This window comes from Enhydra lutris, unplaced genomic scaffold, assembly GCF_002288905.1.
Source record: "Enhydra lutris kenyoni isolate GAN:26980312 unplaced genomic scaffold, ASM228890v2 scaffoldscaffold86, whole genome shotgun sequence".
NCBI classification, from domain to species: Eukaryota; Metazoa; Chordata; class Mammalia; order Carnivora; family Mustelidae; genus Enhydra; species Enhydra lutris.
Window position 1 is genome coordinate 2,172,113 of NW_019154170.1, and position 15,446 is coordinate 2,187,558.

General features: G+C 53.2%; 1 protein-coding gene across 9 annotated transcripts in view; it reads left to right on the top strand.

Annotated features, from left to right (window-relative positions):
* The window catches only part of LOC111161669 (RAN binding protein 3), a 53,180-nt gene that overhangs the window by 10,724 nt on the left and 27,010 nt on the right, over positions 1–15,446 (top strand). For 5 of the 9 annotated variants that reach the window (XM_022525452.1, XM_022525453.1, XM_022525457.1 and 2 more), the window contains exons 2-3: positions 8,117–8,172; positions 13,548–13,736. In XM_022525452.1, coding sequence (XP_022381160.1) covers positions 8,117–8,172; positions 13,548–13,736 — 245 coding nt within the window. Of the gene's footprint in view, positions 1–8,116; positions 8,173–13,547; positions 13,737–14,223; positions 14,407–15,446 lie in introns of those variants that run through there. The other 4 variants (XM_022525458.1, XM_022525460.1, XM_022525461.1 and 1 more) reach the window with 2 other exon arrangements.

The window sequence follows — 15,446 nt, forward strand, 5'->3', positions numbered from 1 at the left end:
TGGGTCTCTGAATTTCTTTCTTTCAGGTGAAATTGCTGACTTTGTAGGACTTATTTAACACGTTTGTGGGGTTTCTCTTGGATTCAAGGCACAAGAGTGCCCAGAGCACAGGTTCTGTCACAGCCGCTTACAGTCTGGGCGAGTGGGGGGTGGGGCAGGGATTGGATGGTTTGACTGTAGGGCCGGTTTGTGTAGAAGGAAAGAAGGCAGAATGGGGCTTGGCCTTCGGTGGGACCTCAGGGGACCTGAGGCACCACCAGCTTGGAAGTCAGACTTGGGCTCCTGGTTCCAGCTCTGCCACTCACCAGCTTTGTGACTTCAAGCAAAGCACTGTCTGTCCGAGGCCTCTCCATCTCATTTCATGATTTACAGATAAGAGATGATAAATAACATGTATGTCACAGGAATGTGGTGATGTTAAATGAGACAGGGTGTCCCAAGCACGTACCTCTAGGTCTAGTAAAGACCGTTCAGCAAATGTGACTTCCTTATTGCTCCTGATGTTGTCTGAGGTATAGGGACGCAGCAGTCAGAGCACTGAAAAGTGGCTCGAATTTCAGGAGATGAAGGTAAGGGCACGACAAAGAGCATTCCAGAAAGAAGTGCATAAAATAAAAGATACCATCATCTCCAAAACGGCCCCCTATAATCTCCCTGAGACCACTGTAGAGTTGCCTGGGGAAAAACATACTCAAGTACCGAAAAAGGAATTAAGGGACCCACCGCCCTCTGCTAGCTGGGCTGGGTGGCCACTGAGCGTTCAGGACACTAAGATCAAGAGAGGCATCCCCTAGCAACAGCATGTTTGAGCTCACTTCCATTCTTCACTAGAGAATTAGTGTGCAAATACAGCTGACACATCAGTGACAGATTCACCTTCATGTTGCTGCTCAGAACTGTTTATAATAATTCCCGAGAAAAGAAATGACTTGATGGGTTGAGATAGTGAGTGTTGTAGGATTAAAGGAGTTGTCACGTCTTAACAGACTGCTGGTTGTGTTGCCAAGATGCGTTCCATATTTTTTGCACAGATAAGAAGATTAAGACACATCAGCCCAGGATTAAAGCTCATTTTACACAAGTACTTTGCTGACATTTTGGTCAAGAATTCCAAGTGGCTTTCCAGATGGGGGCCGTTTCCTGGCAGGTGTTTGAGACATCATTTAGGAGGGGAATAAACAGAACAGGCCAAGATATCCCAGATTTGCCTCTCTGTGTGTTTTCCTGGGCCTCCATAGTTTCTTCTGTTTGGTTTAACGGGCAGTCCTTGGAGACGAAGGTTGGAGGCAGCTGCTGGGGGTGACCGGACTTGTTGCAGGGCTTGTCCGTGGTCCTGTGCACTTGACCGCTTCCACAGCGTGGACAGAACGTGTGTGTGTGTGTGTGTTCAGCCTAGATTCTGCGTATGTTCTGCAGGGCACTGTGTGGTTAAGCCTTTGAAAGATGGAGACGACACGTCTTGTTTCACCATAGAACGTCCATATCTCCGGATGTGTCTTCGTTCTGTCCCTGACGATCCTAAGGATCTGCTGTTGGCCTGATGGCACCCTTCTCTGAGGCAGAGGGTCACGTGACTTGAAAGCTTCAGGCCCACCCCAAAACTCATCGTTCACCCTCTAGTTTCCTTTGTGCTTTCCTGGAACGATAACTGACCGCTGCTTTCTTCCCGATGTTACTTCTCAGAAGAAAAGAACACCTGTGTCGTAGCTCCAAGGCCCAGCTGGGCAGAAAATAGGGAAGGAAGCAAACCGGAGTCCTAAGTTCTCCCTCTGGCCCTTGCACCTGGATGGCAGGGTAGCTCAGATGTAGTTAGAGACCTGGCCCCACCTTGGACGAGTCACTCAATCTCTGAGTCTCCTGTTTCCTTTCCCTTAAAGTAAGGACACCGGTACGACCTCTCCCCAAAAGTGATTGCCAAGAGTCAGGGCGATGGGTGAACAAAGCGTGGAGTGCCTGCCTGACCCGTAAATACACACGCGCCGCCTTCCGGCCCGCATACGAAACTACCCACAGTTTGGGGAAAACCCGCTGGGGAATGTCCTTGCTGTCAGTCACACACACAGGCTGGGAGGAGTCTGGAGCTGGGATCCCGAGACCTCTGTTATCCTGGAGGTGGAGAAGCATTCTCTTCTATCCCAGGGCCCCCTCTGGGGTCCAGGCCAGTTCTTTGCTTCCCTTCCTTTGCCTGTATTGGGCAGTAGACGCTCCACCTCCTGACCTCACATCTGGGCAGCTGCCATCACCCCCCCTGCCCCCAAGAGGTTCTTCTACGCTGGCTTCCGTGTGAAACATCCTTGCAGTGCCCTTTCCTTTCCCCATGCTTGCTGCCTGGGAGATAGACACACATGTCCTTTGCGTTTTAGGATTTTGTCTATCAGTCTCAGCACAAAAAAGACACAAAACCCTGAGTCTTGGTCCCTGGCATACTTACAGGGGTGGTCTGGGAAGCTTAGTGTTTCAATTCTCTCAAGTGTGGGACTGTTTAAAACTCTCGTCCTCCTTTTGAGGTTCTTTATCACTATTTGAAGAGGTATTTTATGGGCCCTCCCCCTAACACAGACAGCATACAGCAGATTATGGACGTTCCTTTCAGGTGAGGCCTTTTCGGGCCTTCCCACACCTGTACCCAAGGCATCTGAGGATTTTCTCTTATGTCCCGGGGCCCCGGCTCAGTTCTGCTTTAGGAGAAGGGCCCGCCTCCTTGGAGCCCCTTCCTTCTGCCCAGAGACTTCTCCCTCCCTTCCCTGTAGGGAGAATGGTCTGCGGTCCCTCGGGTCGGGAAGGAGCCTGCATATCAGGGACCCCTGCCTTCTTTGGAGCCGTCTTCAACTCTTTTCCTCAAGAAAGGACCTGCCTGAGTGGTGCTCCCCTTCCAGGAGCTTCTCCAGTAGACCTTGCAGTGTAAATGCAGACCTCGGATCCAGCGAAGGGAGGGGCGCACCCTGCTCCTATGGCTCTGGGCCTGGGTGGTCTGTTCTGTGTCTGTCTCAAGGGTCTGGAGTCAGCCGGTGTGTTCAAGTGCTAGTAAAGCAGCAGGCGCCCGCAGGCACCACCTTGACCTTGGAGTTCTTTCAGCGCACTTGGCTTTCTGCTGTCTTAGCCTCCCCCGTTCCTGCTCACCTGGCTAACTGCTGCCGGCTTCGCTTGGATGGTGCTTCCCTCGAGAAGCCTTCCTGGGCGCACTCCTTCTCCACAGCCTGACCAGAGCCTCTGCTCTGCACTCTGAGTCCCTCTTACACTTCTCCCGAGTTGCAGCGTTCAGCTAGAGACTAATGGCAGCTCTTGGCCGGCAGGGGACATGTCTCTCCATGTCACCACCATACCCGAGAGGCCAGCATGAGGCCTGGCACACAGCGGGCGCTGGGGTGTGTGGCGTGGCAGAAAGTTGCAGTTGCTGAATGAGTGTTAGGACTGAGTCCATGCGCGTAGCAAGCTGTGCATCGTGGTGGGGGGGGTGGTTCCCAGGCTCCGCTGCATGGGGCGGGGTGCCCTGCCAGTCGGGGCTGTGTCAGCGGTGCCTTCCGGAGCAGGGCCCGCGTGAGGATGGGTGAGGGGTGCGTGTGGAGAAATCCCAGCCATCTGGTGGAGGTATGAAACAAGAGCCGAAATCTTTTTCTTTTTTTTTTTTTGACAGGGAGAGAGAGACCGCGAGAGAGGAAACACAAGCAGCGGGAGTGGGAGTGGGAGAAGCAGGCTTCCCGCTGAGCAGGGAGCCTGATGCGGGGCTCAATCCCAGGACCCCGGGGTTGATGACCTGAGCCGCCCCCCTCCCCCTGCCAGTGCCTCAAGAGCCCAAATCTGTAGCCTTTCTGCGACTGGGCTCGCCTATCCATGTTATTACCAGGACTGCAGAGACCAGATCCAGGACAGTCCCTGGCCTTAGGGAATACAGCTAGACTGTCCCATTTTGCATCTTTACCTCACAGTTGGGTGGAGGGTGGCAGGGGACAGGAGAGCAGGCCCTGTGGGTCAGATGTCAGGGGGGGCTCGCCCCTTTCCGATTCTGGCGTGTCCCCACCCCTGTTGTTAGCCTGGGGGTTCGGGGGCCTTTCCCAACTGGGGCCTGATCGGCGCCTGGGATCACACCGGGGCTCCGGCTGGGTGTGGGCCGGCATGCGTGAGCTGCGCAGGGGCACACGGAGGAGGGTGAGGCGGGGTGTGGATGTAGCAGCAGCCACCTTGGACTTGCACGCAGCGCCCTGGAGAGCTGGGATGAGGGCAGAGCATCTCCCACGTGCCACCCAGAGGCGGGGTCCTAGTTTGAGGCCACTTGTGCTCTGAGTCTCAGCCCACTTCACACACCAGTTTTGGCCACAGTCATCCACAGAATACAGTTCTCAGGCCTCATGTCAGGGGAGGGATGAGGAAAGAGGGGTTCCCTAATCAAATAACTTTGGAGAACATTTGGTTACACAGATTGCTTTATTGTTGATTTTCTTAACCCTTACTATGCGGGTGTCTTGAGCCAGTGCCCCAGGGAGGACGGCTTTTTCACAAACTCATTCAAAGAATTGATTTTACAGGAACGAAACACCTGGTTGAGAGAATCTGGATCAAATAGTTGGCATTTGATTAACATTTTAGTACTTTAGGTCTTCACGTGGCTGGGTCTCTAGAAGTCTCTGGTGGTAGTTTTCCCTTCGCTTGTGACAGGCTGGGCTGGGCTGCACTTCAGGCAAGTCACAGAAGCTTCCTTCACTGCTCTGTTCCCTGTCCGTTCCCCAGACGTGGGTTTCTGGCTGAGCAAAGGCTGCTTGTCCGGGTACACAACCAGAAGCAGTTCGATGGGAGCCGCTTAAGAACACAGGCGGAGGCCGCCGGCGTGAGCGTGGGGCAGGCGTACTCGGAGTGGGGTGCACTCGAGTTGGCCTTCTGTAATGTCAGTGCTGATTTGCAGCTCACGAACTTCGGCCCTCCTGGAGCCCACTGGGAGTTAAATCTGTGTGACTGGTGCTGTCTGTCTTTGGTGGAGAACCACGGACGCTCGTTGCTACGGTTTAGTTAGTGGGGCGGGGGTTCGTCGTGACCGCCAAACCATCCGTCAGTGAGGGTCGTGGTGGGTCCTGACCTCGCCAGTCCTGGCGACATTTCATCGGCTCCAACTTCCTGCTCAGCATCTGTTACGTGTGCGGCTCTGAAGGTACCGTGGTCCACATAACAGAGGCCTCGCTCCTCTGGGGCTCCTCATCCGGGGGTAGATGCGGCCAGTGAGGAGATGGACAAGTCACCCCTGGCGAGCTCCCGGCCCTGTGCGCAGACACGCCCATCGGTTTGCATCAGGCATTTGCCCCCGAGGTTTTCTGCCCCTGGCTTCCTGTTGACCATTTTTCCTGTAGGGCCTTGCACAGAGTCAGAGCTTAGTAAATGTTTGCGCGAGGGCACAGCAGCTGGTGTTACAGGTGTGTGGACCTGCAGAGGAGTCTAGTTCAAAGACTTAGTGGGCGACGCTTCATGGAGCACACTGGCTGCTGGCACAGAGCTGTTTTGGATGCCGGATCCGTGGTCCCTCAGCCTCCCTGACAGGTAGCCTCAGTGTGACCCGTGGTGGGGTAGAAGCCAAGAACATGCCCTGGGGGCACAGGGAGCAGCTCAAAACTGGGAGCTTCCTGCCAGGTACAGCGTCCAGACCTGAATGAGTGTTGGCCCCGGAAGAGAAGATGAGAGTGTGTTCAGGGCAGAAGACCAGACGTATAGTGGAAGCACGGGGCGTGCAGGGGGCAGCGGGCCCTTCAGTGCCCCCGTAGGGGTCCGGCCAGGGTGGCCTGTTGGAAGGAGGTCCGCGCCTAGTCTGGGGGGCTGTGCTGAGTTTTAAGTCAGTGTCTCACACCAGTGGTCTGGCTGCTCTGCGAAGGGGGACTAAAGGGAATGGGAGAGCAGAGGCGGAAAAAGGAAGCTTTTCACCGCAGTAGCGGCGGCTGCAGCCAGGAGTTAGTGGGGGCCTCCGCGTGGGCCTCGCCGGGGTTCCAGTTCTCCGGGAAGCCGCTTTCAGAGCTCCCGCCCCATGGCCCTCCCACGGCCCCTGTCCACCCCCGGCTGAGCACCGTGCCCGCTTGCAGTGCAGTTTTATTCCAGCACACGGACCTCCCAGCTCCTGCTTGGACCCTGCCCTGTGGCTTTGTCCTGCACCAGAGACCAGAGGCAGCCCAGGCCTCTCACGTTTGCCCAAATCTCTGCAGCCCCTTCGGGGTGCACGCAGCGCAGTCGACACAAGAAAGTGCTTCCCTACCGTCCGCATGGTTCTCCCTCTGTTCTCGTCCTTCCTCGGTAGCCTTCCATCCATTTCTCCAGTTTATCAATGCCGAGTGCTGCTGTTAGACCACAGGGCCGCCAAGGGAACAAGGCGCGCTCCGATCCCCTGGATTTGATGTCGTAGTAGGGGAGACAGAGCGTAAATCCATAACTACTAGTCTGTCGGGTGGTGTTACCTCCTGTGAGAGAAAGTGTCTCTGCTTCACTGTGAGGCCGGGCAAGGTTTCTTCTGTGGAGTATCGTGTGTTGAAGTCTGCAGCGGCTAGGCCTCGCCTCTCGGGCTGGAGGTTGTTAGAGGACAGCAACAGTTAAGACAGGCTTGAGCAAAAATCAGCGTTTTTTGGCTTAACTGCAAAGTCAGCGGGGGTGGGGTTAGCTTTAAGCTGTGCTGGCCCCAGGCCTTCCAGCGGTGTCCCCAGGATTCCGGTTCCTCCTCTGTCTGCGGCTCTGCTTCCCGCTGGATTGACTCTGGTCCAACGTCCCTTTGGTGACGTGAGACCGCTCACAATCCCGGGGTTACCTCCTACCAGCCCTGCGGCCCCAGCAGAAACAGCACCCCCTTCCCTGGTAGCTCCAGTAAAAGTCCCCTTCACTGTCAGCGGCCTGGCCTTACATGCCATGGTGTCCCCTGGGGCCGGAGTACCAAGTACTCTCCTCCCCGGACCTAGAGCCAGGGGCGAAGGAGGGGTGGTTCCCTGAAGAAATGGGGGACTGGAGGGATGCTGGGCTGGGAGTTCCTTCCCGTGTGCCTTCACTCTTTGCCGCTGGCTGGAGTCAAACACAGGAGTGAGCTGGAGGCTGGCTTGTGGGCTGAAGGACAGTGCCGGGAGCTCGCCGGGCTGCCCTGCGGTGGAACTGATGTGGACGTGCCGCTGCTGTCCAGAGCGCCTCCCGCATCCCTTTGCTGTCATTCACTGTCTGGCACAGGCACCTTCATTCCCTCCTTCGTCGGGGTTTGTCAGGCAGCACCAGCCCCTGTACTGGGAGAGGGCTGCTTAGGGAATCACGGCAGTGGGGCAGGCGGCGTCCGGGCCTTCCCCATGGGTGAAGGTCGTCCTCCTGCACAATCCCCCAGCTGGCGGCAGGGGCAGGTGGCAGAGGCCTGCAGATGCGGCTGCCCCCTGGACGGGAGGCCGAAGGGGTTGCCTGACAACAGCAGGTGGCGCCACCCTGGGCTCGTCACGTGACCGAACATTTCAAGGGTTTCTTCCTTCAACAGCTGGGCAAGATGGACTCGGGTTTTTTCCAACTCCTTAAATTCTTTTTTTTGGCAGGTGATCTCACTTAGAGATCCAAGTGGAATGTCAGGTGCCTCAACCAGGGTGCGCTCGCCGAACGGCACGAGCTGTGTGGCCAAGAGGCGGCCGTCGGTCCGGTTATCTCCAGGCCCCCCTCTGGCCTTGAAATTGGAAAAACCTAAACTAGTCTCCAGCATTTGAAATTGGGGAGGTGCCACATAAGATCTGACCCCTCTGTGCCTCGTTCCTGCAAGGCCACCGCTGGCGGCGCTGGGTGGCAGCAGTGCCCTGGGTGCCCAGCAGCCTGCCGCCCTGCCCACAGCTCTCCCCACAGCTTTCCCCCAGCCCCGGGCGGGGCTGTTCTCAGTGCGTCTTGAAACCTTTTTCTTGGTGTATGATAGGCACGCAGAAAAGCGCACATACCCTAACATTAGGTGTCGGGTTTTCACAAACTACATGCCCACGCAGCCGCTTCAAGAAACCGTTTTCTGAGTGATTTGATGTTCTTCGGAGTTACCAGTTTTATTTTGGGTTTGTTTTTTGTTTTTAACTTATTACAAACAAATGTAGCTTTGTTTACTGTACGACTGTAGTGTTGGGGGGAAAAAAACCAATTTTTCTTTTTGCAGAAAAACCTGCCATTGCTCCGCCCGTCTTTGTGTTTCAGAAGGATAAAGGACAAAAGGTAAGGGGCCGGTATGTTCTCTCTTCACATGATTACTCTGATTTGTTTTATCCCAGAGGGCTCTCCCAGGTTACACGGCCAAGGGGGCCAAGGGCGCTTCTGTCTTTCAAGCCACCACACGGAGCTTGAAGGGAAAAGGTCCTGTGGCTTCAAGTTACCATGTGAGAGGTTAAGACGGGCGTGTGTGGAAAGGGCTCAGATTTCTTGCTTTTAACAGTGGCAGAAAGATAGTTTCTAATCTCTAATGCTTTGTTTTAGAAAGAGTGTACATTAGGAAGAGTAGGAGAGAAAAGGTAGACAGAAGAGGGGAGGGAAGGAGGGAGAGTAATGGTGGTTAAGGGGGAAGACATCACCTTTAAAGATTTTAGGGAGATATTCTGACCCCCAACCAACTTGGCAGAAACGCACTTCGAGGACTTAATAGTTGGCTTGCGTTATGTATTTACCGTCCATCTTTGTTACACATTGCTTCCCCCTCTTGGATTTTAAATGTCTTGGTTGCCCTGACGTTGGGAATACTTTGCCCAGTTCGTAGCAGTGAGCTAATAGCTTCTTAAAGTCCTGCTCCGTGCGGCCGTAGCGTTCCGACGTCACGTGCGCTGTTTATCTAGATGTCGTTGACGTTTTGGCAAATCAGTGTGGAAGGTCGGGGTTGTGTCCAAAGTTAGTTGGTGTTCTGCGGTCGATGCTTCCCAAGCTTTTAAGAAGGACTCTGTCCAGCAAATGGATGGTCCCTCCCACCCCTGCCCCAGGACAGCAGATGTGATGTAATACCCATTACCAGATTTCAGAGCGAGGGACCAACGTGCTGCGCTGGGTTCTGTGTGTTTTGAAATCTGTTTGCATCTTGTTGATAGAACAGCATTTTGAGAGAATGCTCTGGTGGATCCCCAGTCCCCTGGCAGGGTGGCCAGCTCTGAGGTTGGGGGCTGCTGGTCTGTCGCTTTGGGACTCCTAGAAGCTCAGCTGCGGCTCCTAGATCCCATCCCTCAGCCTGAGAAGAAAAACCAGACTTCTGTGTGGCCCACATTGTCCTGGACTGCATTCAAGTACTGTGCCAGGAAGAGAGCATGTGTGTGTGCAGGGGGGCAGGAGGGAGAAGTGGCTGTCCAACCACCCCCACAAAAAGGACCCCCTTTCAGCATACCTTCCGTGTGAGCCAGGGCTGATCTGCTAGGGTTGCTCTCACATTAAACTTTCCCATTGTTCATTCTTTTGCTAAAGAAAGAATCATAACACCTGAGGAAACATTCTTCCTGTTCTGTTTCGGTTTTCCAGGTGGTAATTTCAAGACACTTCAGCCTCTGCGGTCTCCTCTCCCATGGGCCCTGACCAAGACATATCACTTAATTTCATGTATTTTTATCATTTGTCTTTTGGAGCTTCAGTCACTGTGAGGGGGCTGCTGCGTTTCTGCTAGCTTTTAGAAAAGCCCGTGTTCAATTTCTGTTTTAGATATGAAAGTTGCTTCTCTCAGGATTTTGTAGAATTTTGAATTTTATTATGATCTTTTGAACCACTTTTAAACGGGTCAGCAAACGAATAAGACCTGCCATCATAGCCTGTTTTTATAAATAAAGTTTTATTGGCACACAGCCATACTCATCTGTTCCCCATAGCCGAGGCTGCTTTCCCTCTGTGACAGCAGAGTGAAGTAATTTGGATGGAGACATACGACCCACAGAGTCAAAAATAGTTAGTAGCTGACCCTTTCTTTATAGAAAAAGTTTGCCAACCCCAGACTTAAAACAAGCAGTAGGAATTAATAATTCTTTAAACCTGAAACTTTTGGACAACCAGCAGGACAAAACTCTAAAATGTAATATTTGGCTGAATATAAAATATTTTTTAAATTACTTATTTCCACATCAGTACTACTTTCACAGCTGAGGCGGTCCTTGTCTGTGGCCTTGTAATTCAGAGGCTGACTTGTATGTGTTACGTGCGGAAGGTTGGGGCGAAGTTGCATCCGAAGAGTAGCTGGGAAACTGCTCGTGGTCATCTTAAAATGTGCAGATGTAGTTCTTATCAAAATACTGACTCAGAGCCAACTCTGAACGGGCTTGTAAACATAACTGCTCTCCGGCTCTTCGGGGTTCAGCCCTCCGCTCCTGTCGTGCCTCTGGGACAGCACCGCAAGCAGGACACGGGGAACCCTCCGCATGTTTACAAAAGAGGAGCCTCCCGAGCACTGTCCGCCGGGGCGGCTCTCTGAGCTGCTGGGTGGAGAGTGGCCAGGCAGAGACGGAATCTTCCTTTCTTTCTCTGCTGCTTAGGACAGCTCAGAAGTAAGAGAGCAAGCCGCGTTTGTTTCTCCTCGGCTTCCCGTTTCCAGGGAGATGGGCAGGCAGAGCTGCAGGCAGCAGCCGTGGCACTTCGGACAGAAATGGGGGTTTGAGCCTCTTTCAGGTCCTGTGTCTCTCGCCGACCTCCAGCCCGTCTGCCCCTCAGCCTGCAGAGGCAGAGCAGGGAGCAGGCTGCACGGGCTGCCGTGGCTCGTTGCCCCTTTTCTCTTCCATTTCGTATTTCGAAAATATTCAGGTCCTCAGAGAAGTTGAATGAATGGTATTGTGGACACTTCGGTGTCCCTCATCAGGCCTCACCAGTGACATCTTTGTCGTAAGTGCCAGAAGCGCACGACTCCAAGTGGCCCCCATCTGCTGTTTCTCCCCTAACTCCTCCTGTCGGCGGCTCCCGGGATGAAGACCGCTGCTCTCTGCGGCCCCAGTGCTCCTGTCACTCCTAAGAAAATGATCGTGAAGTCAGACATGTCCTTTAGTGTATATAGTCCATTACCGTGTTGTCCTGTCACCAAAATGTTCTTTACAGCTGTGTCTTGAGCCATTTCTTGATCCACAGTGATCAGGAAGTCCGGCCGTCAGCTGTGGGACCACCGGCTTCCCTTTCAGCGAGCGGTCTCTCAACCCGCCAGTGGGCTGCCCTTCAGAGCTCGTGGCCCCCCTGCCCAGGAGACACTTCACAGGCCCCAGTGTTATTACTGAGTCCTACTGAGGTAAAAGATTTGAAATCGGAAAAAAAATGAAGCTGTTAGCCCAGGTGTTTTGTTTTTGTTTTTTTGTTCAGTAGCAAAGCCACGTGGCGTTTTCTGTCCTTCCCACCCAAGGCCCAAGTTGCGTTTATAGCAGGCTACGGATTGGTGGCGGCGGCCCACCGCTGGTATCGCGTGACAGGTTGTCAGTTCCCCCGTTCCCTGTTCCCGGTTAGAGAAAACGATTCACGGTTTGAACTCCAGTCCTGAAGCCTAAAATCCCGTCCCAGAGCCCTGCTGACAGTGCGCCATTTCCCGTCCTTCCTTCCATGTTCTCACGCTTCCTCAAGGGGGCGCTCTTCGTGATCCGCTTGCATTTATGCATTTCTGGTTTTAGTGGCAAAAATGAAACTTTTTTTTTTCCTCCTTAACTGCCTTGCATGGAGACGGTTTTGAGTTTTGTTTTGTTTTTTTCTTTTCTTTTTGATGTGAAGAGACTTCGAATCTTAGAAGGTGGTAGTTTCATTAACTGTGACGACTGTTTCTTCCGGATACTTTATCTTTCAAAAGCTTACTCTTCTGAACAGGTGAGGTCTCACGTGTAGGGTGTTGTCTGTTTGGGAGAAGGACAGAAAGCCGTTGCAGAAATGCTGTTGAGCAGGAAGTAAGGCTCCCTGAAAGCGCTGTCACAGAACGTCTAGACCTCCTCTGGAAGCTACTGTTGATGTAACAAGCCTATCCTGTGTGCACCTGTTTGTTTCTGGATTTTTGTCAGCCGTGTGAATTTCAGGATGATGTCAAAAGCGACCAAAATCTTGATGTCTGATTTTAACAAACATGTTGAGGAACTACAGGTCCTGTCTTGGTTCTCTAGAGCTCACTTTTCTTGTCCAGCAAAGTCACTCGGACCCAGGTAGAGAGTGCAGGGATGGCGTCTGTGTTTCTTTTTGGTCCTTTAGTTTGGGCTCCATCTCGAGTTCAGCGCCACCAGGACACTTGAACACTTACGCTCGAAAAGTAGGGGTTAAAAAAAGAAAATCCCCTGTGGTTCCAATTAGAGATAGGCCGTTTTCCGGAGAGCTCTGGGTTTAATTTTTCTCTTATCAGGTGTTGGTGCGTGGACCAACCTCCATGTCCTGAGTAGGTTGGAGGAACAGCTTGAGAAGAAAGGCCTTTGTGCATGTGGATCTCCCCTGGATAGGAAGAATAGATTTTGGTGACTTTTTAGGTGTGTGGATGAGTTAACATTTTGTTTCTTTTGCCTTCCTCAGAATGTTTGAAAGTTCTCTTAAATCCTCTTTACAGAGTTCCTTTCATCCATCAGGCTCACCTTTAGGAACTAGCCCCCAAGCCCCATCTAAAGAGGTTTTAGTCACTTCACACTCAGAAGAAACACAGCCAGGTCTGTGGAGAGACAGGGCAGCCACGTAATTCAAAAAGCAGGAGAAATGGCTCCGTGTTGGGGACGGTGCAGAGCAGATCTGGGGACCAGAGCCTCTCTGTTTCAGGACACAGGCTTCTTAACCCATTCCTCAAGAAAGGAGTCAGCCACAGGGCTCTGGGTCCACGGGAGCCCCTCCAGAGTCCCAGGAACTAGGGATGCTAGGGGTGTTGGACTTCCAAGGACAAAGACTTCCAGAACCAGCTTTCTCTTGCCCTGGCTATTTTCTAAATACACCCTTGCCGAGGTGTTCAGGGTGAACGTGGGAGAATCCTAGGCCAAGGGGCTCCTTCCTCCAGCTGAACTCTCCGAGTGTCTGCCAGCTGGCTTGCTCACCACGCATCGGCACTCACTGAGCACCGAGAAAGCGTTGCCTTGATCTCAGGTTTAAGCAGAACAAATGGAAAGCTGCGGGAAGCACTCTAGCAGAATGCAGAAGCATGCGGACCCTCCGCGCCCCATTTTGTAGCTGTGTGCTATTCCAGGCCTGCCTTCCCCACCTTAGTGGACAGAAATGGTGCCGAGGGTCAGCTTTCCCCATCGGTATTCTTGCCGAGATGGGTCCTTAACACCTAGGGACAATCAGACATGATCGCCCCTGTCCCCCTCTGATAGAGCCTCTGCCCCCATTTTGGTCACCACGAGTGTTGTTCCTCATGCACAGCCCGTAAGCACCGTAGCTCCGTGATGCCTGCTTTTCAGAAGGGGGCCTAGGCCTCCTGCACAGTTAAACCGCAGCCAAATCCACGTTCATTTTCCGTTCTTCCATTCTGGAGGGCCAGTTTCGTGGAGCAAAACAACAGCACGTGCCAGCTTTCTTGGCTCATCCTCCCAGGCAGGAGCTGCTGAAGTCTGAGCATCTCCAGCCCTTTGATCCCTGCCCACCCCCGTCCCATGTTGTGGCCTGTATTTACATTGAAGGAAAATTGTCTTTTTTGCTCCCAGTCCTCTGCAGAGCAAAAAGACTTGTCGGATTCGGGAGAGGAGCCTCGGGGGGAGGCTGAGGCCCCCCACCATGGCACGGGTCACCCCGAGTCAGCTGGTGAGCATGCCCTAGAGCCTCCTGCCCCCGCTAGCGCTTCCGCCAGCACTCCTGAAGCCCAGCTTCTTCCTTTCCCGCGAGAACTGGCAGGGGTAAGTCCGCCTCCACCCAGCGCTCCACAGCCTGGGGGTCCCAACCCAGATCAGCCCCTTTCCCTTCGGGTTCCTCAGATCCAGACCCTAAACCACAAGCAGCTGATGATAACTGAAAAGGTGGTCACGATCTCTGCAGCTCCCTTTAATTCTTGCTGCCAGAAAGTCAGGACAGATGGAGTCCCCTTTTACACGGAGACTTTCTGAATGGGGGCATATGTACACCCATAGCAAGAAGCTAATCCTGTTTCCTGAAAGAGACATGAGGGGTCGAAAGAGGGATTGAATAATGGGGTAGAACCTCCCAAACCAAATTCGACCCCCTCTCTGTCCTTCCATGGTTCTTTGTCCTCTCCCTAAATTTGGGCATTCAGGTTCAGGGTCTTAGAAACACCAGAAGCCCCGACTTCCTTGATCTAGAGGAAAAGGAGGTGTCTAAGGCAGACTGCTTTGCGAGACCAATTGTGTTTGGACTGTGGTTAGGCTGTGAACTGCTTGTCTTCAATCAAAGCAGGAAGAAGAAAGGACTCTTCCTTTGAATCCAGAGGGGATCCCTTGAGCCCTTTATCTTTGTATTGAGAAGGCTTTTGAAGATTATAGGTGGAGAAGATTGTGAACTCTCGAGAACAAGAAATGTCTTGAGTGTTTGGAGGTTGATAAAATGGGAAAGGTAAACATCATCCTACATTCAGGATTGAAAACCATGTGGGTGCCTAAGCCCCCCCATTCTCATGGCAGGGAAAAAGGGCTCCCAGGCAAGCAAACAAGGGGCCCTGCTGTGCACACTAAGCACTGGGCAGCCATCCAGGGCGTCACAATCCCAGACATCAGTGATCCCCTGTGTTCTTAAGGAAATCATTAAAATTCAGTAACAGCCCCCAAACCCTGGGATACCCAGGAAGAAGTGAAGGTGAGGTTGGAGGCCGATTTTAACATTTTGGAGAGGAGTCCGTGTGTGGTGGGAAAAGAAGGAACCGTCTCTGCCACATGCCAGGTAGGAGTGAGGGGGCAGTCCCTCGTGGCATACAAGTGGGTTTGGGCCCAGTAAAGATTCCAGCCAGGAGGCACTCACACCAAAGTGTCGTAGGGGTGCAGCCCTCATGAGAGCACTAGACTGACAGAGCAAGAATGAGGAGGTGATTACTTTTTCAGTTCGGGGCCAGGCAGCTCCGGGAACCTTCTCCTGAGTCGGTATTATGAGTTATTGTGCCTTCAGCCTTTGCAAGCACAGGAAATCGTGTTCTCAGCTCCCTGAAAACAGATGACCTTCAGGTGGATCTGCCCAAGAGGCTCGGGGCGTTTTGTGGCTGCCTGGTTTGCACAGCACACTCGGAGAGCAGCCTCGGACCGAAGGGGCTAAGGGCTTTCAGTTGCGAGTAGCAAACGGGTAGGTCACAGAGGTCGAGGCCCAGCAGCTGCTGCTCCAGAGGCACCTAGGGGGGTCTCACCTTCTGCTTGTGGCTAGGCCAGATGTGGATTTCTGAGGCCTAGCCAGTGGGACTTGACTTCTCGGTTCCTGTGGACTTTGGGTCAGAGGCTCTAATCCCAAGAAATTCAAACCATCCCCAGCCCTGCCCTGCAAGGTCAAGTGTTAACAGTAGGGAACCTCAGGATGGGTTGTGAGTCACTGTAGGAGGAGGTCAGGACTGGGGGGAGCGGTCGATGAACGTACCAGCATAGCAGCGAAGGCCATGCGCACGACATACACAC